This window comes from Callorhinus ursinus, unplaced genomic scaffold (genome assembly GCF_003265705.2).
Source record: "Callorhinus ursinus isolate GAN/ISIS: 27379988/994484 unplaced genomic scaffold, GSC_fseal_2.0 scaffold34, whole genome shotgun sequence".
Taxonomy (NCBI): Eukaryota; Metazoa; Chordata; class Mammalia; order Carnivora; family Otariidae; genus Callorhinus; species Callorhinus ursinus.
The window spans coordinates 1642212-1669939 of record NW_027397096.1 but is presented as its reverse complement, the minus strand read 5'-3'; the positions used below and the strand labels follow the sequence as shown (position 1 = coordinate 1669939).

General features: G+C 52.9%; 1 protein-coding gene across 1 annotated transcript in view; it reads left to right on the top strand.

Annotated features, from left to right (window-relative positions):
• The window catches only part of RPH3AL (rabphilin 3A like (without C2 domains)), a 139454-nt gene that overhangs the window by 108639 nt on the left and 3087 nt on the right, over nt 1-27728 (top strand). The window contains 2 exon segments of the mRNA XM_073879324.1: nt 5287-5461; nt 25533-25646. Coding sequence (XP_073735425.1) covers nt 5287-5461; nt 25533-25646 — 289 coding nt within the window.

Here is a 27728-nt window from a genome sequence, read left to right as displayed (position 1 = left end):
CCAGCTGGGATCCCTCCTGCCTCACCTCAGCAGTCCTGCTCTCCCATGTGGAAGGCACTTTCCAAAAACACCACGTTTCATGTGCCCCTACCCAGGAGTGCCCTCTGTATTGGGTAAGGCACCTGCATGCTCTGGTCACCCCGGCTGTGGGGCCTCAGGGACTGTGGTTCCTCCAGCTGGTCCAGGATCACTGGCCTTTCTGGTCTTCTGGTCTCTGTCCACTGCAGTGGCATCAGAAACAGGCAGACCCCAGGACCGTGGACTCACATGGAATGACAGACACACTGGACCCCAGGGTAGCCCCGTGGGGTCATTGCCCTGCTGAGCATAAATATCAGAATGAATTATATGAAATTTACAGGGGGACTTATAGGTCAAAAATGATTGAATACCAAAAACCATTGACTGTCTGCATGTTCATGCAATTCAGCCTAATACTTTGGGTCTTGGGCTCGTTACCTTATTTTGGGGGAGGGGGCAGCAAAGCAAGGTTTATTGAGCAAAGTGATAGTACAAAGCTCCCAAGGAGGGAGGGGGCCTGAGAGGGTTGCCCTCTATCCTATTTTCTAAAAGCACTTTACTAATCAGTATTTTTTTAAGCATGGGGTTGGGGTGGAGGTAGAACATTGCATCAGGAGGTGAGGCTGAGGGCCCAGGGCCTGCTGGCTATGATGAGCCAGGGGAGCGTGGGAGAGCCAGGGCTGCAGGTCGTACTGGTGCCCAAGGAAGTGCTGGGAGTGCAGAGTCAGGGAGGTTCCCTGGAGCTTGCTGGGCACTGTCACGCCCTGCTAAGCACTTCTTCTTCTTCTTCTTTTAAGATTTTATTTATTTATTTTACACACACACACACAGAGAGAGAGAGAGAGAGAGCATAAGCAGGGGGAGCAGGAGAGAGAAGAAGCTCCCCACTGAGGAGGGAGCCCAGTGCGGGGCTTGATCCCAGGACCCTGGGATCATGACCTGAACCAAAGGCAGGCGCTTAACCGACTGAGCTGCCCAGGGACTCCTAAACACTTCTTCTTTATCCCTCTCTAATCTGAAACAATAAATCCAACTGATTAATTACAAGGACTTAGGTGAAACCCTCAGGCCACATCTCCAGGAAGGTGACAACTATATGGATTGGGACACATTCCGGCAAACTATCTGTAGCTGCCAGTTCAGCCATGCAGCCCATGTTTGCTGAGCACAAACTGTGTGTCAGGCATGTGCTAGGAGTTTGAAGATACAGTGGTGACTGCCCTGCCCACGCTTCCTGGGTGGTAGAGCCTAGTGGTCTGTAAAAATGAAAGGTGCCTGGGTGGCTCAGTCGGTTAAGTGTCTGCCTTCGGCTCAGTTGATGATCTTGAGGTCCTGGGATCAAGCCCCGCATTGGGATCCCTGCTCAGCGGGGAGCTTCCTTCTCCCTCTGCTGCTCCCCATGCTTGTGCTCTCTGTCAAGTAAATAAAGTCTTTAAAAAAATAAATAAAATGAAAGGACCAGCCAAAAAAGGTAGACATGACCCAAGTGTCCATCAGTGGATGAATGACTAGATAAAATGTGGTGTAGACCTACAATGGAATACTGTTCAACCTCAAAAAGGAAGAAAATTCTGACACAGGTTGCAACACCTTGAGGATCTTATGCTAAGTGAAAGAGGCCAGTCACAAAAAGATCAATACCCGACAATTCCATTCATATAAAGTACCTGGGGTCATCAAATTCTCTGAGTCAAATTCTCAGGCAGTAGAATGATGGCTGTCAGAGGCTGGGTGGATAGGGGAATAAGGAGCTGTTGTTCAATAGGCGCAGAATTCCCATTTTACAAGATAAAAAGAGCTCTGGAGATTGGCTATACAACATGAATGTACTTAACACTTCTGAACCATAAACTTAGAAATGGCTACGGTGGTAAATTACATGTTACGGATTTTTTTTTTTAATATTTAGTTGATAGCGTGCACGAGCGGGGTGGTTGGGCGGGGATGGGGGCAGAGGGAGAAGCAGACTCCCCGCTGAGCAGGAAGCCCCACGTGGGCTCGATCCCAGGACCCCGGGATCATGACCTGAGCCCAGGGCAGACACTCAACCGACCAAGCCACCCAGGTGCCCCTATGGATATTTTTTAAATTAAAATAAAGACAGCAAGGACTATGCACACACATGGGCCAGAACCACAGTCCCAGCCTCAGTGAGGATCAGGGATGCGTCTGGCCCCGTGGAATCCCCAAACGCAGCTCCATAGCATCTTGGTCTCTCCCACTGAAAGCCACACAACAGTGACATGGAAACCATGTCACTGAGTCACCCTCGCTGTTGTCCTGCCCAGTCCCCTTCAAACAGGCCCACATGACAGTGTGCCCCAGGGGTGACCGTGGGGTCCCCATCCTCCCTCCTGTGGCACCTAACTCTGATGGCCTCGGGTCCTGACACGCACCTCCCCCACATCCGCCAGCCCATGGGGACTGCTCTGAGCCGGGTCCCCAGGCCAGACCCTAGATCCCACCGGGAAGTGTAGTGCAGGCTTCCCACCCTGAAGACACTTAGCACTCCACTGGAGACTCAGCTTTTCTTCCTGGAGGGTGGTCTGACGATGTATGTCACCATCTCAATGGATACAAATGCCTTGACCCTGCAGATCCGCCCCCCGGGGTTTTTTCTAAGGCCCTCACAGACACCTGTCTGATGTGTGTGCAGAGATGATTATTGCAATGAAGGGAAACTTTGGAAACCATTTAAATGTCTATCATGGGTTTAATTAGGTTTAACAAATTCAAACTATGAAGCCATTAAAAAGTGGCCATGGAGACCATTACTTATTAACACAGAACGGTTGCCCTGATGTAGAGTTAGGTGGGAGGCAAATACAGGGTGCGTCTACAGGATCCTTCAGAACAAATTGTGTACATGCCCAGGGTATACAGATGGCTCTTGAGGGCTCGCTCCACTTGGTCCCCCTGAGGCCCAGCCCATGTTGGGGGGCAGGAGGCCTGTGTGCTCGGGAGGGCAGGCAAAGGCAGCACTGATGGGAGGCAGAGTGTGCCCTTCGCTGGCCACCCATGGCCTCTAGGGCTTGGGCCCCTGTTCTCAGGAACCACACAGCAGCTCTGCAGAGACAGGGTGGCTTTGGCGGCCACTGCTTAAGCCCATTCCCTCTCCCTGTATGGCAGCTCCCTCCCCTGCAGGCTCCCAGTCTGCTGGACACTCAGTCCACAATGATGTCTGCCCTGCTGAGGCTTTACTCACCACTCAGCCACACTTAGTGAGCATCTACTTTGCATCTGTAGACTGCTGGGGTAAGACTCTGGGGCCTCCAGTGTGGAATAGAGGCCAGTAGAATGGTGGGCTGGCCTTGGGCAAGTTGCTTAAGTTGTCGGAGTCTCGATTTTCCCGTCTGGCAAGTGTGGATAATACAGAGCTTCCTCAAAGAACTTATCACCAGATGCCTCTGGGAATGGGGAGGAGACTTTAATTTTGCACTTGGTGAATTTTAGGCCATGTGTACACGCTATCACGTCAAATAAATACTTTCTGTAAGAGGGCCATGAGAGGACCAGGAAGGGTTTTTTAAAGGGAGCGCCACGAGGCATTCATCCTAACACGTAGGTTCTGTGTTATTCAAGAGCCACACAAAAGCAGGCCGTTTCTGCACAGGGTAGCTGGAAGGGAGGGGTGAGTGATTCAAGCCAGGGACAGGGTTGGGACTCAGTGGCCCCATGCCTGGCACTCTGGAGCATAAAGAGATGACTTGTGATAGTTGAGTGATTTCAGTGCTGCACAGTTAGGTGCTGAGTCTATACAGACCAATTACTAGGGTTGAGCTTCTCTAGGAAAACCTGTTGAGTAGATGCCAAGTGGGAAGCACCGTATGTTCTTTGGCTCTGTTGGAGAACCCTATGTACATTGGCATCTTAAAGGCTCTGAAATGGGGCACCGGTGTGGCTCAGTTGTTAAGCATCTGCCTTCGGCTCAGGTCATGATCCCAGGGTCCTGGGATCGAGCCCCGCATCGGGTTCCCTGCTCTGCAGGAAGCCTGCTTCTCCCTCTCCCACTCCCCCTGCTTGTGTTCTCTTTCTCTCTCTCTCTCTTGCTGTGTCTCTGTCAAGTAAATAAATAGAATCTTTAAAAAAAAAAATTTTTTTTTTAAATAAAGGCTCTGAGAAGTCCTGCAGTAATAATTAATTTAACCTAGTGCTTCCCAAGTATACATGATCAGGAACCTTTTTTTTTTTTTTTTGGTCCAGCCCATGTTAATATCCCACAGAACTAATGTACAGAGGAGGCTTGGGGATTAGGAAAATCTGTCCTAGAGAGAATCGGGGCAGCCTCCGGCCTTCTGATTTTAAATTCTCTCTTTTGAGGGACACCTGGGTGGCTCAGTTGGTTAAGCATCCAACTCTTAATTTTGGCTCAGGTCATGATCTCAGGGTTGTGAGATCGAGCCTGGCGTGGAGCCTACTTAAGATTCCCTCTCTCATCTCCCTCTGCCCACCCCCCCAAAAATAAATAAATTCTCTCTTTTGAGTAGGGAACTTGGTCCACTGGCTGTAAAACTTCCATGTGTGGCAGATGAGAGGAAGCAGGTGGCAGGGATGATCATGAGCGTCGCCTCTGTCAAGGGGCTGCTCTGTGCCCGGCACTGGGCAGTGGGACCTTACATTCGTTCAAGAGTCTGGTCCTTGTGGCTGCCCTGTGAGGGGGGGCCCCGTTCCTACATTCCACCTACTGGTGATGAAACTGGGGATCTGGAAGGTCGATGTGTCCAGATCTCACAGCTGCCAGATCCAGATCCAAACCCAGGCCGTCTGCTCTGAACCGCCAAGGTCTTCTCTAAGAAGGTCACGTTTCTTCCCGCTCTCCCCCTCCTCTTACTGAATACCCTGAACGTATTTCCTTCGGTGGAAAAGAGATTGTGGAGTACTTGGCGTTTCTTGAAGTAGGCATGAAGAGTTCGGGGACCTTATCTCAGTGCTGGTGTGAGTTCTAACCTGGGGCTCTCTGCAGTCGGGGCCCTCCCTGCACCTGCAGGGATAGCCTCGTCCCCGGGGAGCTCTCTAGAACAGCTTCTGATAACTGCTCCGTCCCCGAGCCCAGCCCTTCGCCGAGCCTCCTGTCGCTCGCTCTGCCCCAGAGCCTCGAGGGAAGGGGCAGGTGGGAGAAATGTGGGTGGCATCTGCAGAGCACCTTCTCGGCGCCCACAGCATGGAGCACTTTCCAACAGGAGAGGAGAGCAGGCCAGTGTGGGAGCGCAGCACAGGGAGGGCTGCTGTGCGTCCCTTGCTCTAAGCAGATGTCACCCCTGCCAGGTCTGGAAGAGGTCGGGGGCCTGGTTCTACAAAGGGCTCCCCAAGTACATCCTGCCGCTGAAGACCCCTGGCCGGGCCAATGACCCCCACTTCCGACCTTGGCCCATGGAGCCCACTGAGCAAAAGCCCAGAAGCACTGAGACTGGTCGTGTCTACACGTGGGCCCGAGGGAGAGGTAAGTCCCCTTTGCCCCCTGTCCCGGGATAGCAGCCGTCACACTCCCGCTGTCAGCCAGCTGGGCAGCACCATGGGCACCGGGCCAGCGTTGGCCACCGCTGCCACGGGGCTCATTCGGGCGCATTGTGCCTCCCTGTCCCTCCGCTCCTCCCTGCACCCATGTGAGTGGCTGGACCTTCGCACAGTGATTGCTTGCTGCAGGAGGGTCCCCTGGGGGCCTTTTCACAAGCAAGCGCTCATTTGGGGCCAGAGATGCCATGAGCACTAGGGATCTTTGCAGGAATGCGGTACCTACTGAGGTTTCTCTCCAACTATGAGAACGCATCTTCCCGAAGCTGGCCCGTACCGTCTCTTCTCAGCACTTGTCTTGCGTCTCAGGAAGGGAGCACTCCTGGCCGCCCTGGTCCTAATGAGCAAAATGACTGTGCCCGGAGTCCTTTGGTCCTTGTGCAGCCCGCACTGCTGTGGTGGCATGCCCGGTGGCCACCGTCAGAAGGGGCGCTCAGCCCCACTGGTGGTAACAGTACCTGCTGTGGTAGACAGCCCCCTATAGCTTGCATGATGCTTTAATGTTCGGGATCTTAATTTTTAAAATTCCCAGTCTCACAACAGGCTCCAAAGGTGATTAGAGCAGGTATTTAAGCCCTGTTTTGTACACGGGTAGCCTGAGACTGGAGAAGAGGATGCACTTACTGAGCTGCTATATGGCTGAGCTGGGACCAAAAGGCAGGGTCTTGTCCTCTGGGCCCTCGCTCCTTCTGCCCTAAAGGGTCCAGGTTTCAGCCCAAGACGTAGAGACTGAGGGTCCTTAATGAGAGAAAACAGCCAGAGGGATGGGGGGCTTACCTGGTGCTGGGGTGGGGGGAGACATGGGAGCTGTTTCTGTGGGGCTCTTAAAGATTTCTGTCTTTGGATTAAGACCTGGCATCTATCTTTTTATCATTTGAGCTTTTTTTCTCTTGTTGCAAGAGTAAGGTGTGTTTATTATAAAACATTGAAGGTTGCCGAGTGATATCCTGTAGAAAGTAAACCTTGGCTCTAGGTCAGCCCGTCCAGACATGACCGGCAGTAACAGCTGGGCCTCTGTTCTCCGAAGCCTTCTCCTCAGCGTTCCCCGGCTCTTTGTGCAGAAGGCCTTGCTAGCTAATTCTCCTGGACTCCGTTTGCACTGCTCATTCCCACGAGTTCGCCTCCCCAGCCATCACTGCCACAGCGAAGCCCTTGTAGGGACCGTGGGCAAGTGCAGGTGGCCCTGGGGAGAGCGGGCAGGCAGGGGAGCAGGCCATGCTGGGACTGGCCCCAGGGGGGGCCGTGGGCCTCAGGGAGGAGCCCGGAATGGGGTTTTCTGGAGAAGTGGCTCCCTCCTCCACTCGGGCCCTTTTCCACCCTCGAGCTGGGGCTTCCTCCTGCCCCCACACCATCAGGGTGCATCTGTGTCCCTTGGGCTGACGGAGGAGTTGCAGCTGGGGAGACAGAATGTGGCTTTGAGTGGGTTGAGGAGGGGAGGCCCCAGGGGCCCTCACCGCCCCATCTGCTCGGCATCCGCATAGGACACACGTGCACGCACCCGCACACACACACACACGTGCATGCACACACACCCCTGGGAAGGGCAGAGCCTCTCTCTCCTCAGTCATGCAGACACAGATCCCCTTTTAGTGACATGGGCGAGGAGACCAGCGGCCCACATGCTTGCAGGCGGCTCGGTGTATTAACTGAGTTTGCACTGCGGCCAGGCCGGGCCATGTGGCAGTCCCCCAGGTGAACTTGGGCTCCCTCTGCAGACTGGGTCAGAAGCCTCCAGGCTCCCAGAGCACAAGGCAGCGCATCCTTCATGCAGGCCCTGGGCCAGGCGTGTTGCAGCTCTGTGATGATCCCCATTTTAGTGCCAAGCAGGAAGAGGTGGCCCAGACAGGTGACTTATGTGTCTTGCCCATGGGTAGCGGAAAGGTGAGGGCTGCTGGCCCCAGGCTGGTTGGGGAGGCCCAGGGGGTGTCTGCACACACACAGAGATGGGGTACCCTGGGGGTGCATGGAGTACGTGGGGTGGGCAGGCCTGAACTTGAGGAAACCCACAGTCGAGAGGAAGGAAGACTAGGAGCTGGTGGAGGAGACGGAGGAGGCATTGCTGGGGAGGGGGGACGAAAGCCCAGAGGTTCTAGGCCCTGCGAACCAAAGTGCCAGGGGCTTGCACGGAACGGGCCACACCCAAGCTGACTGCTCCTGAGCTGCTTCCAAGCCGTAGCTGTCCTCTCTGATGAGCCTGTGCAGAAGCTGGGATCTGTGCTTTCTGATTGAGTTTGGGTCCCTTGGCCATTACAGACAGGGCCATGTCCTCACAGAGGCATTTGGGTGGCTACGGGATACCTGTGGGAGACTGGAAGCCCAGGCCAGCGGAACCATCCTTATGATGGCCCTGGGCCTGGGGTGAGGGGAAGTCAGCCCCACGCTAGCCCTTCTGTGGCATCCTGGTGGTATGCAGGCCTGGAGGTCAAGTCTGTGGCAGCCCCAAACTAATAGTCTGCCTTGCCTGTCTGGAAGCCTCCCGAGCTGCCAGGGGCTGTTGCCTCAGTCCCAGTTCCTTCTCAAGCTGGTCTCCAAGCTGTCAGACTCCCGCAGCAGACAGCCCCCGGCCAGGAGCCTTGGGAGTCTGGTGTAGGGGCCCCACGGGGCCTTTCCAGACCACTGACAACTGGGGAACCAATTAGCATTTTTCCAGCTCCAAGAGTGGCTTCCCTTCCCCAGCCCTACCGGCAGCCATGCCCAGGTGCCCAGCAGTTGGCTGGCGTCCAAACTGCAGTTTGTGGTCCAAGTGAGAGCCTGTGTGCTAAGCACAGCCCTTAGAGCATCCCATTCAACCAAAACTGAGCTCAGGGCCAGGCAGAAATAAAGTGACCAGCACTGGGGTGTGGACTGCCCACCACACTGGACGCTGCATATGGGCAGGGCCATGTCTGTCCTGAATAGACTTACCCTTACCACCTACCATGGGAGAGGCAGTGGGATAGATGCTTCTTAAGTAAATGAGTGGATGAATGAATGAATGAACTACGCATTCCGCACCCCCCCCCACCCTGCCCCCAAGAGATGTGAAAAACTGTGGAAGGATTTTCCTTCGGGCCTGCAGGCTCCCCTGGGTCAGGGTTCTGTTGGACAGCACCAAGAGAGACTTGAGGACTATTAAAACCACTCCCACACTCAAGAAGCAGCTCTTCTCCCAGGCCCCTGCCTCTGGGAACCCCAGGACCATCATCCCCCTCCTGCCCCACAGTCCTTCCCAGCATGAAAGCTGATCCTGGGGACACCTGGGTGGCTCTGTAGGTTAATGGTCTGCTCGGGTCATAGTCTCAGGGTCCTGGGATCAAGCGGGGAGTCTGCTTCTTCCTCTCCTTCTGCCCCACCCCCACTCGTGTGTGCTCACTCTCTCGCTCTCTCAAATCTTAAAAAAAAAGCTGCTCCTGGCACCAAATGCTTTCTCTTCTCTTCCCCTGCCCGAGTTCCTCCGAACCTCCCTCACTCTCTCTCCCTCTCTCTCCCTCTCTCTCTCTCTCAAATAAATAAATAAATCTTAAAAATCACCTGTTCGGTGCTCACTTCAGCAGAACATGTACTAAAAATTACCTGTTTGAATCCATTCCTCATTTTTTATTAAGTGGTTCATTTTCTCATATTGATTTGTAGGTCCTGCTTGTATGTTAGGGATGGTAGATGGCTTACAATGCTTTCCTCCTTGAGTTTCCATTTTGTTTGACTTAGCCTTTACTCATAGTATTTTGCCATTCAAAACCTGTTTCTTTTCATTTTTGTGAAGTCAGGTATGTCTTTCGTTGGTTTTGTGGTTTTTAGGTTTCCTGTCTTGCTTCAAAATGTCTTCCTCTCCAAGGTTAAAAACAAATATATGCTAAACAAAAAATTTAATATGAAAATGAAAGGAAATTACTTAAATATGATAAAATTACCAAAGAAGAAAAAAAATCTAACACCAAATATTATATTCACTGATAAAGAACTGAAGCCATGCTCTACCGAAATGCAAGTCAAGAATACCCCCATGGGGGGCACCTGGGTGGCTCAGTCATTAAGCATCTGCCTTCGGCTAGGTCATGATCCCAGGGTCCTGGGATCGAGCCCTGCGTCGGGCTCCCTGCTCCGCAGGAAGCCTGCTTCTCCCTCTCCCACTCCCCCTGCTTGTGTTCCCTCTCTCGCTGTGTCTCTCTCTGTCAAATAAATAAATAAAATCTTAAAAAAAAAAGAATACCCCCATCGGGGCACCTGGGTGGCTCACTTGGTTAAGTGTCTGCCTTTGGCTCGGGTCATGATCCCGGAGTCCCAGGATCGAGCCCCAAGTCGGGCTCCCTGCTCAGGGGATGTCAGCTTCTCCCTCTGCCCTTCACCTGGCTCATGCTCTCTCTCTGTCTCTCTCGCTCTCTCTCTTTAAATCTTTAAAAAAAGAAAAAAGAATACCCCCATCAGTTGACAGGGTTTTGTAGTATTTAAATAATATAATAAGGCAAGAAAATAATCTGTTGTTATTGGAAAAGAGAAGAAATTATCTTATTTGCAGATAATGTGATTGTATACTAAGAAAACCCAAGAGAACCTACTAAGACAACCCATTGGGATTAATAAGACAATTTGGGAACGGACAAGATGCAAAGTAAATCGATAGTTTACACACCCAAAAAAACCCGATAGTTTTACTCTGTGCTGACTAATTAGAAGGAACAATGGGGAAATTCACTCATAATTGCAGTAAAAATTATAAAATGCCTAGAAGTGAAGTTGAAAGGCAATTATAGGTCCAACATGAAGAAAATTATAGATCCTTATCACAGGACAAAAAGCAAGAGACAGAGAGGCAGACAAAGATCTTGATCCCTCCAAATTAATAAGTGTAATAATTCCTCTCTGATTTCCCAGTGGAGTTTTTAGGAAGGCACGGATTCAGACATTTCTGTTATCCACTGGATAAACAGAATGTGGCATAATCATGCAGTAATATATTATTCAGCCTTAAAAAAGAATGAACTACTGACATAGGCTACAACATGGATAAATCGTGCACACTCCATGCTAAGTGAAAGATACCAGAGACAATGGTCACACGATTGTATCACTGAAATCCTATGAAATCTTCAGAACAGGCAAATCCATGGGGCACCTGGGTGGCTCAGTTGGTTAAGCATCTGCCTTCGGCTCTGGTCATGACCCCAGGGTCCTGGGATCGAGCCCCAAATCAGGCTCCCTGCTCAGCGGGAAGCCTGCTTCTCCCTCTCCTTCTCCCCCTGCTTGTGCTCGCTCGCTCACTCTCAAATAAATAAATAAAATCTTAAAAAAAAAAAAAAAAGGAACAGGCAAATCCATGGAGACAGAACGTAGATTCGTGATTGCCAGGGCTGGGGAGTGGGGGCGAAGGGGGAAGGATTGCTAATGGGTACAGAGAACATGTGATGAAGATATTCTGGAACTGGATAGTGGCGGTGGTTGCACAACTTAGTGAATATACTAAAAACCATGGAATTGTATACTTTCAGAGGGTGAATTTGACGGTATAGGAGTTATATTTCAATTTAACAAAATGTTTTCTGTTTCTTAAGAATGGCAAGGTAAGTAGCTGCCTGACCAAATGTTAAGGCTTACTATAAAGTTACTGTAATCAGTACGAATAGTATAGTATTTGCACCAGAATAAATAGAGTATTTATTTATAGGATAAATAAATAGGTAAGTAGAACAGAATGGAGAAATAATAGACCTAAGGATGTATGGAAGCTGAAGATAGGTAGTTTTTCAATTCAGTGGGAAAATAACAGGTTTATGTAACAACCGGAATTAGCATAATTGGATTTCCGCCCCATTCCATGTGTATTCAGAAACACGCTGCAGATAGATTAAAGATCTAAATGTTAGGGGCGCCTGGGTGGGTCAGTCCGTTGAGCATCTGACTCTTGATTTCGGCACAGGTCATGATCTCAGGGCCGTGAGATCGAGCCCCATGTCGGGCTCCACACTGGGCATGGAGCCTGCTTAAGATTCTCTTTCCCTCTGCCCCTCCCCACCCCTCCCTCTCTTAAAAAAAAAAATCTAAATGTTAAAAATAACACAAAGAATGTATTAGAGAAAGATCCGAAATATTTTTTTCTGCTGTGTTATCTTAAAGAGAGCTGGTGACCCTCCAGCATGTGCAGGACAGGTTGGCTGACTACCTGGGTTTGCTACTCTCTCCCTCTTCTGGACAGTGGGTGTTGATGTGGGACAAAGATTTGCCTGCAGACCCCTTGGTGAGCCCTCTGCAAGCCTGCTTATAGCAGGTCATTCGTTCTTTCCCCAGGATGGAATAGGGAACAGTGTGACCTGAGTGGCCCTGGGTCTGACGTGCATGCCTCTGGGAGAGGTCCATCGTCCCACCTGATCAATCTAAATGGGTTGTGTGCTCCATGCTACTTTTCAGTGGTGGATCATTGCTCCAAGTTTATGGCAGCAATGACTAAAGCCAGCTTTTGCACACTCGTGGGTCTCTTTGCTCCCCTGTGAAATAAAATGTATAAAATGTGGAACCAGTACTATGGGTTCTTGGGTCTTAATCCCTTTAGAGCTCTGCCCACCTATTCAGCAGACTTCTTTCCTTTGAGCTGGATTCCCACCCTTGGGCTATGTACAGAGATATTTGCTGGCGGTAGGGGTGGCAGGTACCTTATTAATCTGGCATATTTAGATAATAAGAGATTACTTTTTTTGTCATATGCTAGAACGTTTAGGGAAGGCACCTGCAGCTGTGGTTCAGCAGCTCAGTGATGTCAGGACAGGTGTCTTTATAATTCTTGCTCTTTCCCTCGTGGTCACAAGATGGTTGCTGCAGTTCCAGCCATCACTATAAAGAATGGAAGAAAGTTAAAAGGGGAGGCTGAAAAAGCAAGCCTTTAACTTCTGCAGCCTTGCATTATGATAGAAGCTGACAGTTGGGGAGGGGGGCTCGTACTGGACACTGGATGAGCCTAATTCCCTATAAGAACTAGAGAGAGAGAGAGCTAAATTTATCTGACTAAAGTCATTACATCTGGAAATTATTCTCGGATAGGATTTTGTGTTTCTCCAAGGATCCTTAACATGATGGGGCTTCTTCTTTTCTTCAGCCCCCAGTACTCTGGGGGTAACATTGCCCTGGATCTGCTTGATGGTTGGTCTGCCCCAACTTGCCCAGCTGTGGCTGAGCTCCTGAAATTGGGGGCCTGAAGCCCTGAGTCCAGAGTCCATATACTGTTCAAAGGGCTTTCTAGGATGTGTCTACTTTTCTCAGATGGGAGCCAGAGAGTTGGGATCCCTAAAAGATCAACCCCAGCTTGGGAAGGCTTTGCTATGTTAGCCTCTCCCTGGGAGCCTGGGGCTGGGCAGGTGGGAGGGGACCCTTGTCTAGCCTTCATCACTGCCCTGTGGCCTGGCCGGATTAGGGAGGCCTTCTCATTTTGCCTTCCACCGCAGACCCCATAAAGCCCTACCCACAGGGTACGAATACCCACTTCCTCCCCACTGCATCTCCTCGGAGATGGCAGAAAAGCCGTGGTAGGCCAAAAAGCCCCTGGCTGAGGTACAGACAGGCCTCTAGAGCTCCCGTAGCCATGGGACAAGTTCACTTTCCCATCTCCATTGAGGCCAGCGTCACTGTCCTCCTGCAGGGCCCTCCCACCCCCCACCCTCTGGCAGCCCCGTGAGCAGAGCAGGGGCTTCCTAGAAGGATTTGAACAGATTTACACACTGGTTGACTTTGAGGTCTGTTCCAGAAAAGTACTTTCAAGGTTTTGGATTTGTTCCAGTTGGACCGTTTTGAGAAAAATAGAGGGGTTTCATTATCGCTTCCTTGGTTCACTAAATTTTAAACAATTTTTTAAAAATCCTCAACTATGATTCTGTTTGCAGTCCAGGGAAAGCAAGCATAAGGATTGCTTGGGTTGAGCAGTCTGGTTCAGGTCAGTCTACTATGGTTTGCCTTCTGGAATGACCTGTGGCTGGCCCACCTCCCCCTGCCCTTGCCACCGTGTCCAGTACATTGGGTGCACCAGAGCTCTGTGGCTCACGGTCATTATGATGCTCAGACAACCCAGGGTGGGGGGCAGCTTCAGGAAGGATGAGGAGTGGGGGAGGCTGTCCTATAGGCTGCAGCCAAGAGGCTTCTGAATTGCAGCCCATTCCTCTCCCCTCTGAGTTCAACATGGAGTAAACCATTGCACTAATCGGCACCATGCACACTGGCTGTCCCCCTTTCAGATTTGGCAAGAGGATTTTTGGTTGCCAGGAACAGAGACCACCCAGGCCAGCTCAAGTACAGAGGTTGCTGCCAGGCTGCTGGGCAAGGTCTTCCAGAAACAGGGAAGGAGACAAGGCTTGCGAGACCTGTGGGGTGGAGGAGTATGGCAGCAGATGCTTCTGCTTCTCAGGGAACTCTCGGATCAGCTCCATCCCCTGCATCTGTCATGCCCTTCCTCTGGCAGTTCTCAGGACCCCACATCACACTCGGGGAGGAGGTGATTGGCTCAGCCGATTCCTATCCAGGCTGTCCTTTTTGCATCTAGCCTGTATCCCATCAGATAGAATAAATGGCATGGCTAGTTGGGGCTGCTTTTCCTCAAAGTAGGGCTGGGACAGAAAAGGGGAACTTTGTATCTCTTGCTGAGTAGCCATAGAATTGGATGTTTTGTGTCTGACATGGTAGTGAGTTCCCTGTCACTGGGAGCATTCAAGCAAAGGCTGCCGATTATAGCGAGGATACTATGCTTTAGAAACTGAGGGAAATTCAATATAGACTTGTTACCGTGTGCCCAGAGTTTGCCCCCATATTGTGATCAGGGAGCTGGGGAGATGGGGATTCATGCTATGGCCCAAGATGGAGAAATCCACATGGCCCACGAAAGCTTGGAACCACAGACCTCTGTCTCGTTAGTGCAGAGCTGCAGCCGACAGAGCTAATCAGCAGTTCAGTGGCAGCCGTTTTTCCATCAAACCCATATGCTGTTTCCTGACTTCTTAACGCAGCGTGCTATTTATACCCGTAGATCCATTCATTCTTAATGAGCCACGGTTGTGGATTGTAAAATGTTTTATTTTCATACAGGATTGCTCACTGCCCAGAGCCAGCTGTTGCTATGCCACCTTCCTTCTTTCTCTGTTCCTAAGAAATTAGCATTTTGGAAGCTCCTCAGAGCACTCAGCTGCCCTCTCCCACTCCCTACTCACCCCCCAGTGTGTCCCCAGCCAGACTCTGGACTTGCCATTTCTGTCACGTTGGCCCGGACGTGGCACATGAACTCCCTGCAGCCTTCGGAGCAGCTGGGAGGGTGTGTTATGTGCAGGGGGCCAGGCTGGCGGAGGCTTGGGAGAAGGAAGCAGAGGACGGCAGAGCAGGAGGGCTTCCATGTTGCGAAGTGGGATGCCATCTGTCCTCCGAGGGTTGGACATTTGCCGGTGTTAGAGGTTGCAGCTCGATCTGGCTCACTGTTTTAAGTTCACCGACAACTTTTTTTTTTTAAATGTGGAGAATTCTTATTAAAAAGATGGAATTCTGGCTGCTTTTTTGAACATCAGAAAGTCTGCCAATACTGCCCCCTCCCTGGACAAATTGAACAGGCTAAGTAGGAGCTTCCCTCTTCACACTGGGCACACAGTCTCAGGTTTGCCCCAGTCCCCACCCCTCCCTGTTGCCTCTTGCCACTCTGATCGTCACCCTTACAGGGTTATTAAAAGAAAATGAAATAGTTCTTGTTTCCACATCCCTATGAAAAGAGAGAGACACTAGGAATTAGACCAATAGGAACATCTGTTGCAACAAAAGTGGGCACACCTCTGCAGAAATAAATACTCATATCCAGATATATCATGATAAATGTATCAAAATAAATATCACGTCCAGCCCACCTCACCCTCTGGCCCTGCCGGCTGACCAGTGGAAGGCAGAGCCTGACCGTGTCACATCTGTGCCTCTCCACTCCCGATCCTGACCCCAGGCTAGGGAAACTAGTTTTGGGAAGTCCTTCTTCCTCTCTGGGCTCTGGTTGCCCCAAGAGTAGGATGGAGATGAGGGGGCCGGGACAGAATCTGTTCTCTTTCAGCTTTCATATCCTACAGTTCCAAATCCAAGGGAAGGGAACTTTCTGGAGAAATTTCTGGCAGGTGGTTAAGTAGCTCACAGATCCTACACGGAGGCTGCCCCTGCTGCAGAGACCAGCCCCATCTCAGCACTGGCCCCGTCCGCTGTGTGTGCGCCCCGTCCGCTGTGTGCGCGCCCCGTCCGCTGTGTGCGCGCCCCGCGCGCACGCAAGCTCGCACGCACGCAGGCGCGCGCAGGAGCCAGGAAGATTTAGAGAGGAGGGTGGGAGGCGCCACCTTCCCAGCGTCTGGGAAGGCGCTGTGGGTCCGTCACAGTACCCTGGAAGCCCCTGACTCAGGTGTGCATGGGGTAGGTCTGCTGTCTGGGTCCAGAAGATAAATGAACAAGAAAGAGTCATAGTGCTGTGTGAGGCTCCCACCAGCCATTTGGGGGAACTGAATGCCTGCCTTCTCCGCAGGCGGGGATGGCGCTCAGTTGCCGGAGCGCATGTGGGCCGCACCGGGGCCAACACCCGTCGTCGGTCAGTTGGCAGTCTTCTCGTGTGGCCGCCATTCCTGCACGCTCCGAGGGCCTGGGGACCGTTGGCCTGTAGGTCTGTGCAGGTGAACGAGGCGGCCCTCCGTGCCGAGGGGCCAGGTAGAATCAGCAAGGATGGTCGCTGCCGAGGCTTGCGTGGTTGCTCGCCGCAGGCTGTGCCAGGCGCGGTGCGTTCCCTGTTTGATGGCGGCCCCGACAACCGGGGCAGGGTGAGCGGTGTACTCCTGTGGTCCCATGTTATAGTAGGGCACCCAGAGCTCAGATGACTTGCATCATAATCTCCGTGTGGACAGAAAGAGCCCCTTGGCGTTCGGGAAACTGCCCTTTCCCTAAATCTCAGGGAAGGCTTGTGCAGCTGTGTTTCGAAGAGAAAGCCATGCGTGCTAATTTGTCCTGACCTTCGGAGCCCTCGGTGAAGCCAGACGCTAGCCCGGTGCCAGTGTGTGGGAAGGGGAGGGCATCCCCAGAACGGAAGCCTGAAGCTTCAGAGAGCTGTGTCGCCCCCACTGCTGCGCCCCACCTCTGCCCCAGCAGCACCCCCTGCCAGTCCTGGGCATCCTCCTTGGCTCGGGGATTGATTTCCCAAGAGCAGAAGGGCCTCATTAGCCACACCACAGAGGTCAGGGGCATGGCTGTCCGTTCTCATTTGTCTAAGCCCACTGACAGCCTCAGTTGATTGGATGATTCCAGCTGCAAGGCAAGGTGTTGGGCCTCCTTGTCCCCACTCCCCCGCCCGCTCTGAGCCAACACGGGGAAGCAGGGTCCAGCCCCGCTGAGCCAGCCTCTGGCTTCAGTTAATTGTGTGTGCAGAACTCGCACCAGGGCCAGGGCCGGGCTCCACCCTGTGCGGTGAAGCACACCCTCTCCAGCCGTTCACCTGTCTCGCTGTGGAAACCTACAACTCTGTTCTGCCCACTCTAGATTTCTCAGCCTCTAGGGGCCTGGGTGAAGTGAATAAACCCAGGCCTGCCTGCCCTGTCCAGTGCCAGAAAGCCCAAGGAGATAGCAGTGCCAGCTCTGCTCAGCTCCGCAGGTCTCTCCTGTGGCCTCCTGCCCGTCATAGGTGAAGGCCAGCCTGGCACATAGGCTGAGCTGATTCCCCACTGCTGGCCCGGGAGCCGCAGCAAGGATAGGAGAGTCTGTCTGCCCAGATCTCCATACAGGACAGGGGGGCCAGGCCTCTCCGGCCTCACCTCCACCTGGGGTTCAGGTAGACCTGGCAGCCCATCCCTCACATCCAGGTTCTGAGCACAGACCCCATGGCCCTGAGTCTCTGCCTGGGTGGGGGAACCGCAGGTATGAACTCAGAAACCAGGAAGGCTGGACCCTGAGGGAATGGGACAGAGAGGCCTGGGAAGGAGAGAGACGCAGACCCAAAGACAGATGGGCAGAGATGCCGAGAGGTAAGACTGGAGAGAGAGAACCTGACCAAAAACAGAAAGAGGAACCAAGAGAAAACCCCAGGAAGACCCAGAACACAAAGGCACACAAGACATACAAGATAGGAAAGAAAGACGAGGGAAGCAAAGGCAGAGAGAGAGGTTTTTTTTTTAATACCAGCAAAAAAGAGAGGCTCAAAGAGACAAAAGGCGAAGGCCCAGAGATCCACAGAGACAGAAGGAGAGAGCGAGCTATGGTCAATGACAGAACCAAGGCACATTTTGCATCCCGGCAAAGGCAGGAGATACTCACTCACTTTGTTTCATCTCTGCTATAAATCAGCAGCAATAACCTGCCAGAGAGAAATAGTGCAGAGCACACCCAAGCCAGACCTCATCCCCTCAGTGCCTGAGCCTGGAGCCTTTCTCTTGAGCCAGTGGGGCTGTCCGGGCCCCAGAGAAGCCCACCACCTGGCCTTTGCCTTTCCTGTTCTCTGTCAGGAATGCAAGACACACACTGGCCCCAGAATTTCTATCCCAGCGTTTCTGTCTAAATTGTGCCCGTTTTTAAATTCCACCTCTTCCAAGAAGCCCTCCCTGACTTCCCTTCTCCCTGAATATTCTCTGCCTCCCCTTGAGAGTATCACATTCTCTCTGGAGGAAGCTGTTCTTATCTTCCATCCATCCACCTCCTGTTCTATCTGGAGCTCCTCCAGCAAGGGCAGGACTACAGGATTTCAATGCTGGCGACCACATCACTATTGATTTGAGGATTCGTCTTCATTATGCAGCGCCTCCTGTCTGTCTGTGAGCCCAAAGGAAGGAGTTAATTAAATCAGTGGTGAAGGAATAAACAAGCACAGGAAACTCTCCACTCCCCAAACTCTCAATTCCCAACCTGGTCTGTGCGGTCCCTGCTGATGGCCTTGGTGGCCGCCCGAAAGGGAGACCAAGGAAAAAGGCCTCCCTGGGTGCCACACGCTCACCCCGCCCTTCTGAGGTTGTCCTGTGATATCTCCACCTCACCAATGAGGAAATGAAGCTCAGGGCTGTCAGGCAGTTGGCAAGCAAAGGCCACCCAGATCTCCTGACTCCGGGGTCCAGGAAGGAGGGAGGAAGGCTCTGCCCCTCTCTGGCTTCCCAGGATCCATCCCTATGAGGACAGGTTTCCCTGGCCTTGAGGCCACCCACCTCCTTGTCCAGGCCTTAGAAGGAGTTTCCCAAACAAAGGAAGAACCTGTTCCTCTGGTCTGGCCTTAGATTTGAAAGAAGAGCAAGCTCTGTGTGAACAGTGCATCACTCCCCCCCACCCACTACTTCCTGCCCAGGGCCCACCCACCCCATGTCTCTGACAACCAGCCTCTGACCGCCCCTCCTCCCATCTGTCCCTGGCTCAGGCTGAGGCCACCAGCAGCCTGACTTGTCCCACTTGAGTGTCCTTCAAGGGGGAGGAGGCTGTGAGGAGGCGCCTGCTGGGTACACCCCTTCTGGAGATGGAGCTGGCTCGCCACCCCCTTGCTGACCACCGTCCAGTCCTGCTGTTTCTGTTCACTGCTGTGTCCTCTCCTGGGAGATTTTTCCAGAAAGCAGTCAGGTAGTTCATTTCCTGAGTGCCTGCTTGACCCAAAGCTCAGTGCTGGGGGCCAAGGAAGGGAGCCAGATGCAGATTGAGACAGGCCCCCCCCGCCTCAAGTGGTTCCTGGGACATCTGGGGAAATCAAGGCAGGCATTCATAGGAAAAGAAATGCAATGCCTGGCGGTGTCTGAGGGGCCAGAAGAGCAGCCCCAGCAGTCATGGGGAGAGCGAGGAAGGGCCTGTCTCCCATCCCGCCTTCCCCCGAGGCTGGAGACACTTTTCAGTAGAGGCACAATTTAGATGGGTTCCTGGAGGATGAACTGGAATCGAATTTTTAAAAATATTTACAGGCCTGCATAGCATTTTGAACTCGCAGTGCCTTTTGTACTACTCGATCCTACTTCCTTGTGTGTGTTTCAGAGATGAGCAGATTGAGGCTCGGGGAGATGAAGGTCTCTGCCCAGGAGTGTCCAAGGCAGGGCCAGGGCCAGACCCCGGATGTGGGGAGGGAGCTAGAAGTCTCTCCCTCACATTGCAGCGCCTGCCTCTGGCGGGAAAGGCCCGGAGAGAAACACAGAAAGGGTATGTGTTGCGGAGACTGGGGAGGAACTGGCCCTCCTGGAGGGGAGGACTTCCGAGGGAGCAGAGCTCGGAGGGGAGGGCGAGACCAGACTGCTGGGTGCCCTGCCTGCTGGGAGGGGAGGAAAGAGCAGAGGTCTCAGCAGGAGCTAGACCTGGGCTCAAATCCCAGCTCAGCCTGCAAATGGCCCCTGAAGCCATCTCATGCCTCCAGCACAACCTAGAAATCCACGCCCCCCAGAGAAGGCGAGCCCGCCCCTGTGAGGTTGGCCCTGACACCAAATGCCGTGACCCCAGAAGCCAGCCCTGCACCTCGTGGTGTGGGCCATGAGTTCAGGAGGAGCCCCTCAAGCTAAAAGCTCCTCCCATGTGCCAGACACCGCCTGAGTTACCTCGAGGATGCTCACAACAACCCAGAAAAGGATCCAGCGGAGCCAGTGCCCCTTCACCATCCGATACCTCCCCCCTGCGACCACCAAACAGAGCCCAGACTTGGGAGGCATCTCAGTAGGATTTCAGGCTGCAGGCCTGGCCCTCTCTGTGGGTGAGACGGCCCTCGCCTGTCCCAGTGGGGACAGTTCTGCCACTGCCCTCTGCAGCCTGGTAGGCAGGGTAAGGCTAATTGGGGATGTCTGTGCATTCCCCGGGGCTTTATCATCTTCCCTTTACATTAAAAAAAAATTTATTTTGGTTTTAGTATGCAAAATTTTCCACCATCTGCCTTGCTTGGCAGAATGTTTGCTGAAAATATCTCTCTTCCTCTCTAATTCCCATCGTTTCTGGGGGCTTTGGAAGCCTCCCAGGCTCACGGGCTGTCCTTGCGCCAGCAGGCGGATGTTGTGGCCCAGAAGTCACATCTCCCCACCTCTCAGCCAGAGAGGGACCCCGGGCACTCTCTACTGATGAAACAGAGCCAACCTGAGGTTGAATCCTAGGGTTCAGACCGAGTAGCTCTCCAGGTTGGTCTCTCTGTGTGTGATAAAGCCCTGAGAGATGCCCAGGGTCACAAAGACAGGTGGTGGCAGAGAAGAGCCAGGAGCTAGGTCCCCCTGAATCCCAGCGCAGTGCTGTGAGGTCAAGTGGCCAGCATCCTGCCTGTCGCCTGGACCATCCCAGGCAAGGTGTCTTCACAGGACAGCAGCTGCTACATGTGTCCTTTGAGGCAGTTAGGAGAGACTTTCCAAAAGGGAAGACTTCCCCCCACCTTCATGTACCAAAACTCTTGAGTTTCCATGGTGACAGTCAAATTGCAAACCCATCTAAGAGTGAGCCAGGGGGAAAAAAAAGAAAAGCTGGCCTATCCCCAGAGAAGTGGGCATGCCTGGCGCTGGGGCTAGCCGCTGCTGAGGATGAGAGCTGAGCAGAGTGGGGCAGCCCTTCTGGGCCATGATGGGAAAGTCAGGGATGCCAGCTCCCCAAGCAAGGGGTCCTGGGTCTCAGGCTGTCGGGGTGGGGGAGGCGCCCCCTCCTCCCTGCCTCTGGCAGAGCCCAGGTGAGTCCATTTGGTGACTCCTTCTTGGGAAGATGAGTAGGACAGTCTTCTCCCTAGTGTTTTCCCATCTTCGATCTGAAAAATCAGGCGTGGGCTGAATACAAGCACTCATCGCCAAGCCATCCTAGACTCTCTTGGGGGAATTAGAAGGGAGAAATCAGCCTTCAGACACACAGAGTGTTTTGTTGAGGATGGAAGAGCAAGGGCCAAAAGATTGATGAGCCTCAAAGCTTCTTTAATAGACTTGGAAGATTTACGATCACAGCTGCTGGGCAGCAAGAAAGGTGGCAATCGGCAGTCGAATGGCAAATTAGCCAAGGTGTGGGTTTTAGGGTGATAGTCGGTGGGCGAGGAAGAAGAAAAACTTCTTCTGTTGCTGCCGGAGGAATGTGTGGGTAAGTGGTGTTTGCACTGGGTCCTGCCCAGGGACATTCTCAGCAGGGTCTTCTTGGTGTGTTTCTTCCCCACTGACAGTAAATGCCAAGGCCAGGCATGGACACTGCCGGCTTCTTTCTTTCAAGTAGAGCTTATTACAGTGGATTAGAATGGGATTGGGTTTGCACTACAAAGACCTCTAAACTGAGGCCTGGCCCCAGCTCAGAGTCGCAGACACAATGAGCAGGGATGCTCGGGCAAGGAAGGGAGGCACAGCCCAAGGGGATGAGTCTTGTCGGTTGGCTGGTTCTCTGCCCTGTGACACCTTTGTAAGCTCAGTTGTCATCTGGAACTGTTCCCCCTTTCTGTGGCTGTGGGCATTTGGGGTCTGTAAAAGGAGACACCGAGTCAGCCGCCTAAGTTGCCTAACTCGGGGAGGGCTTATTTTTTTCTAGAACTTGCACAACCTAGGCACATGGGGACTAGACAGCATGGTGCCAGAACTTGGCCTCCAAGTTTGGGACGCTTGGGACAAGACCTGCCCCTCACAACAAAAGCTGTTCTCCCGGTGCAACGTGGCACAGTCTTCTTGCAGTTTAAGCTCACTCTGGAACCCGCGTGACCCAACACTGCGCATGGTGAAAGATGATGGGCCAGAGAGGTGGGGGAAGAAGGAGTTATCGATAAATGAGCTTTTGCCCCCGTAACCTGAGTCCCCGGGACACCCTCTCCCATCGGCTCCTTTAGAGCTCTTGGTATTTTGCGGCCTTGGTCACCTGCACAGTAGCGCCCAAGGACGCGGGCATTGTTTCAACCCTGGGGAGCTGCCTGTCCCCCACCCCCATTCCCCTGCCCCAGCCCCAGGCCCCCTCCCCTCTGGACCCAGAATTATGAAGATCCTGCATGTTGAAGGAAGAAGGAAGACTGAACATAGAGGAGATGGAAGAATGACTACATTATGCATAAGCATCTCTGCTGGAGAGTGGGGAAGCCAATTGGAGATCAATCCCAGCTCCCCTCAGGAACTCCCTTCTGCTTAACAGGCTGCCAGACCCCCTGCTGTGGGGGTGCACCACCCTCCCTGATTTCTTTGCAGCTGCCTCAGGGGAGACCCGGGGAGCTGCTCGCTGCCTCCTGCCACCTCCCACTCCCTTTGTCGGGGGACCCCCAGGGTTGGTGCTTAGTCACCAAGTGAGTCAAAAATAAGTAAATGCTTATAATACCAACACCCGTGAGGTCCAGTCAGTTGAGTCATGATCAAAGAAACCCCGTCTGGGACCTGCAAAGCAATTGCAAAATAAATCAGGCCTTTGCACTTCTCAGATACTATGAAGGGGCATACGGACCTGAGCCCCTCTGAATCCACAGCTCCTATTGATTCTACATCACAAAAGCCCACAAAGCCAAAGCAGAACTCTTTCTCAGGAAGGCCAGGAGGAAAAGAGAGCAGAAAAGGCAAAATCCTTGAGCAGCTAGAGGAAGAAAAAGCTGGGAACAATCACGTTAACATCACTGTCGCCCCACCCACGTGGGTCAGGCTGTGCAGGAGAAGCACGACAGCCTCATTCGTGGTGCGCTTACACACACACACCCACACCCACCCACACACACACACACACACACACACACACACTGAAAGCAGAGAGTGGCTGTAGCAGAATGCATAGCGCATCAGCCAGCCAGGTGCAGGTGATAGGGAAGGCTCCCTGGAGGAGATGGTGTCCAAAAGGAGCCAGGAGAGGGGCGCCTGGCTGGCTCAGTCAGTACAGCGTGCGACTCTTGACCTCGGGGTTGTGAGTTCAAGCCCCACATTGGGTGTACAGATTCCAAAAAAAATAATAAACAAAAAGGAGCCAGGAGAAGAGCCATGGCAGGGCATTCTGGGCAGTAGGAAGTGAGTTGCTGGAGGAGATACTGACCAGCAGTTTGGTAAGAACCCAGCCATGTGGAGAAGCCTGGGTAAGATTGTGCAGGATGGGGGCGCATGGGTGGCTCAGTGGGTTCAGCATCTGTCTGCCTTCTGCTCAGGTCATGATCTCAGGGTCCTGGGATCAAGGCTCCTTGCTCAGCGGGGAATCTCCCTCTCCCTCTGCTGCTCCCAAGCTCATGCTCGCGCTTCCTCTCTTTCTCAAATAAACAAAAAAATAAATAAAAGGTAGGCTAGGATTTGCGTGTTAGCTGGAGCATTCCCCTCTGCGCAGAGAGAGGTGCCCACAGGTGGGGCCCGGGTGGGAAGCTATTGAAGGAGTCCAGCCTGGAGACCCTGAGGTCTTGAGCTAAGCAGGGGCTGTGACCATGGTGAGGAGGCCACCGATTGGAGAACGACTTAGGAGGCAAAGCTGGCAGCATGTGGGGATGAGGGAGAGAAGAGCCAAGCAGTCATCAGGGCTTCTTCCCGAAGCGCCCTGTGTGGTACCAGACGCTCTGCTATGGAAGCACGGGGTGGAGAATCTCCTAGAGCTGGAACGGATGGCCAGCTCCATCCTCTGGTTGCCAAATTCTGTGACCTGTGACTTCCTTTGCTGAAAGTTGAAGGCACAAAGGCTTTCCAGAAGGCCCTAGATCCAGGTAGAAGCTCTGTGGCCTGGGTCCTGCCCCTGCTGCTCCTGTACCCCAGTGGATTTTCCTACCTGACCAGACTCTCCTTCCCACAGGGCTCCGGTGCTGGCTCCAGATCCTCCTCTGCACACCGCTCCACGAGGGGCCTGGCCCATCACTTGAAGCCTCTTAGCCACCCTTGGCATAGACTGATTGGATTTCCGATCTCGTCTGCCACCCCACGGGTCCCTGGGGCATGGGGCTGATGGGTAGTAGTGCTGTCTGGGCAGCTGGCCCCGTGCCGGGCAGAGTGCCCAACTGCTCCTCCCCTCCCTCCGGACCCGGCACTTTGCACTCCCTGGCAAGGCACACGGACCCACACCCCATCCACCGAGTCAGTCCCCTGTGAGAGCTGCTTACCCGTGATCCCAGACCTTCCTGTGCTGTCGTACTTGGTATTAGAGTGACATCACTTAATTAAATGTTACGTAAACTGATGAAAAGAGCCAGGAAGGACAGAGTTGTTTTCATTAAAACCAGGACTTCTGAAAGTCTTGAGAGAAGCTACTTGCTTAAAAAAGCTATTGAATCAGGTGTGGGCAGGACAACTGTGAAAAGCAGGAGAAAGAAACGGAAAAGCAGAGAAGGATCCTGTAGTCATCCCACTTTGCTTGCGTCTCTAAGCTGTGCTCCCATTTAGAGACCCTGCCCCTGGGGATCACAGACACGGCAGTATGGACGCAGCTTAGACACGAAAGACCCTGTGGGCCCGATCTCAAGCAGCACCCAAGCCCTCCGTGAAAACATGGGTGAATGGATGTACATTTCTATGCTGACAGAAGGTCTAATCTATGAATATATCCTGTATTATGACTCCCACTGTTGACCCACCAGCCAAATATGGGTCCTGTTTAGTCCAGAAAAGAAGGTTTCTACCACAGAGGATGTTCACCGGGAGAGCTCCCTGTCCTCCCCTCTCCTGGGACTCCAACCCCATCAGCCTGGCTCCTGTCTGCATTCACAAGGCCCCACTGCACATTACTGGATAAACTGGGATGAGCGCCCAGGCCTGCCGGCTCCCAGTTTCTTCCAGTAAAATCAGAGTGGTTGCAGACACGGGGTGTAGAGAGCCAGTCTGCCGGGGGCATACCCCCAGCCCTCCCACTTACCACCTCGGGCAAGTGCCTTGGCTTCCTCACCTGTAAAATGAGTGCAACCCTGTCTGCCAGGGTTGTTCTGAAGCTTCAGTGAGCTAGCATATGTCAAGTGCCTGGAGTGCTTTATAAGGGTTGGTGAGGACCGGAAATTTTGTTACCTGTGATGTTGTCCTGAGTATTGCCAGGTGCAAGCCTCAGAGCAGTTGTCCTGCACCCAAGGGGATAATCAGCCGCTTTGTCCCGGCAGAGGGGAGGCCTGCCCCAGCCCCTCTATCCTACGTGCCCGCTGGTAGTGACTGGTAGGGGTAACCTCCTGTGCTGGTGTCTGTTCTTTCCAGTGGTTTCCAGTGACAGTGACAGTGACTCGGATCTCAGCTCCTCTAGCCTGGAGGACAGGCTTCTTCTGACAGGGGTCAGGGAACCCAAAGCTACCAAGCCCTGCGGGGAGGCAGGTAAGCAGAGCAAGGATGCTACTTGTTCCCGAAGCGCCCCCCCCCCATTGCAGATGGCGTGGCTGCTTCCTCCAATCATGGCTCCCCAGCTGGTGTCGACAGGAGAGGTGGGGGCCTGGGGCTGGGATGACCAGAAGCTAAGCATTAGCACCACTGCAGAGCAGGACAGAAAGGGGGCCCAGATGGATGTGCAGGGGTGGAGGGGGGAGGGCAGATCTAGCGCACCTGCCTGCACACCTGGAATTCCTCCTGAGGCTCCCTGTGAGCATCCCCTGGATGAGATTTTGTCTCGTGAATGATGAGAACTGTGAACATCAGGTAGTAAGTTCCTTGGGCTTGCTCAGCTCTGCCATGAAACCATGGTGGGACCCTGAATACATACCTTCACCTCTTGGGCCTCTGTTTCCCTCTATTTAGCACAAATGGGATGGAGCAGGTGGTCCCCAAAATGTCTTAGAGTTTGAGCTCTCCTCTGTGACCTTGTCTTATGAATGAATGGGACCTGGAGGTTGGTGCAGAGAAGGTCTGGGGGCACATTTTTCTTTCCTTTAAACACACGAAGGGCCTTCCTGGGAAAAGGACCAAATCATTCAGAGTTACTCCAGAGGTTAGAACTGGGTTTTTGAAAAACATTTCAGGGAGGTTGATTTTAGTGCATAAGCAGAGAGCTTTATAATAACTGTCCCGGACTGGAAGGACATGCCTCGGGGTGCTGTTCTGGGACCAAGGCAGGGTGTTCTGCCGGAGCTGACATGGAAGGAATTCCTGGTGGGCATGGCAGTTCAGGCTAGATCAGAGATGCAAATGCCTGGCGCATGTACTTCCGCTCCCACTCCTGTGCCCGTGGCAGACATTACTAGCTGATCGCAGTACTCTCCCACAGAGCCTGACGTGGCCTCAGAATCCTCCTCAGCACAGTTTTCCAAGTGGTCAGTATCAGTAGGTGGAGACCGCGCAGGACATGATGCTGGTTTCTGGGCTAGATGATCTGTTAGGCCTCTCAGCCTAAGGATTCTATCTTAGAAAAGTATAAAGGAAATTCACCTGCCTGCCTTGGTTTCCAGGGCAGGTTTTATACACCCCCCTGCCTCCCCGCAGAGCTCTTGAACCCTCCCTCACACCAGCTCTCAGCTATGACCAGGGGGACGTGGGAGATTTCAGGCACCATCTCTGCACTCTCGGCTCGGCTCGGTAACAGCTATACCTGAAGAAAGATTCCTTAGTTAATAAAGGCAGCAATTAATAACCCCATTGGGGGGGGCGCCTGGGGGGCTCAGTCAGTTAAGTGTCTGCCTTCGGCTCAGGTCATGATCCTGGAGTCCCGGGATCGAGTCCCACATCAGGCTCCCTGCTCGGCGGGGAGTCTGCTTCTCTCTCTGACCCTCCCCCCTCTCATGTGCTCTCTCTCTCTCTCATTCTCTCTCTCTCAAATAAATAACTAAAATCTTTTAAAAATAACCCCATGGGGGGGGCACTTGGGGGCTCAGTCAATTGGGCGTCTGCCTTTGGCTCATGATCTCAGGGTCCTGGGATGGAGCGCCTTGTCAGGCTCCGTGCTCACTGGGGAGTCGGCTTCTCCCTCTCCCTCCACCCCTCCCCCCTACACTCGTGCTCTCTCTCTCAAATAAATAAAATCTTAAAAAAAAAAACAAAAACACTGGGGCACCTGGCTGGCTCAGTCTGTAGAGCATGTGACTCCTGATCTCAGGGTCAAGTTCAAACCCCACATTGGTGTAGAGACTACCTAAATAAACAAAAAGACAAACTTTTTAAAAAATTGCATTGGGTTAATGGAGATACACACCCTTCTCCCTCATTCTATGAAGGCAGGAAAAACCCCTCCTTGTTGCTGGTTTTCATGTTGGTGACTTGTTCTTTACTGAACTGACTTGAAGGCCTATGCAGTGACCTTCATATATCCTGGACCAGTCAACATTGCTCAGAGGGTAGGATCTCTCGAGAACATGGCAGCCATGTGGAGGCAGCCGGTAAGTGGCTCTGAGCAGACAGTCCCATAGATACCTACTACAGTTCCAAATGGGAAGATTTGACTTTCTTATCTATCTGTTTATTTTTAAGTAG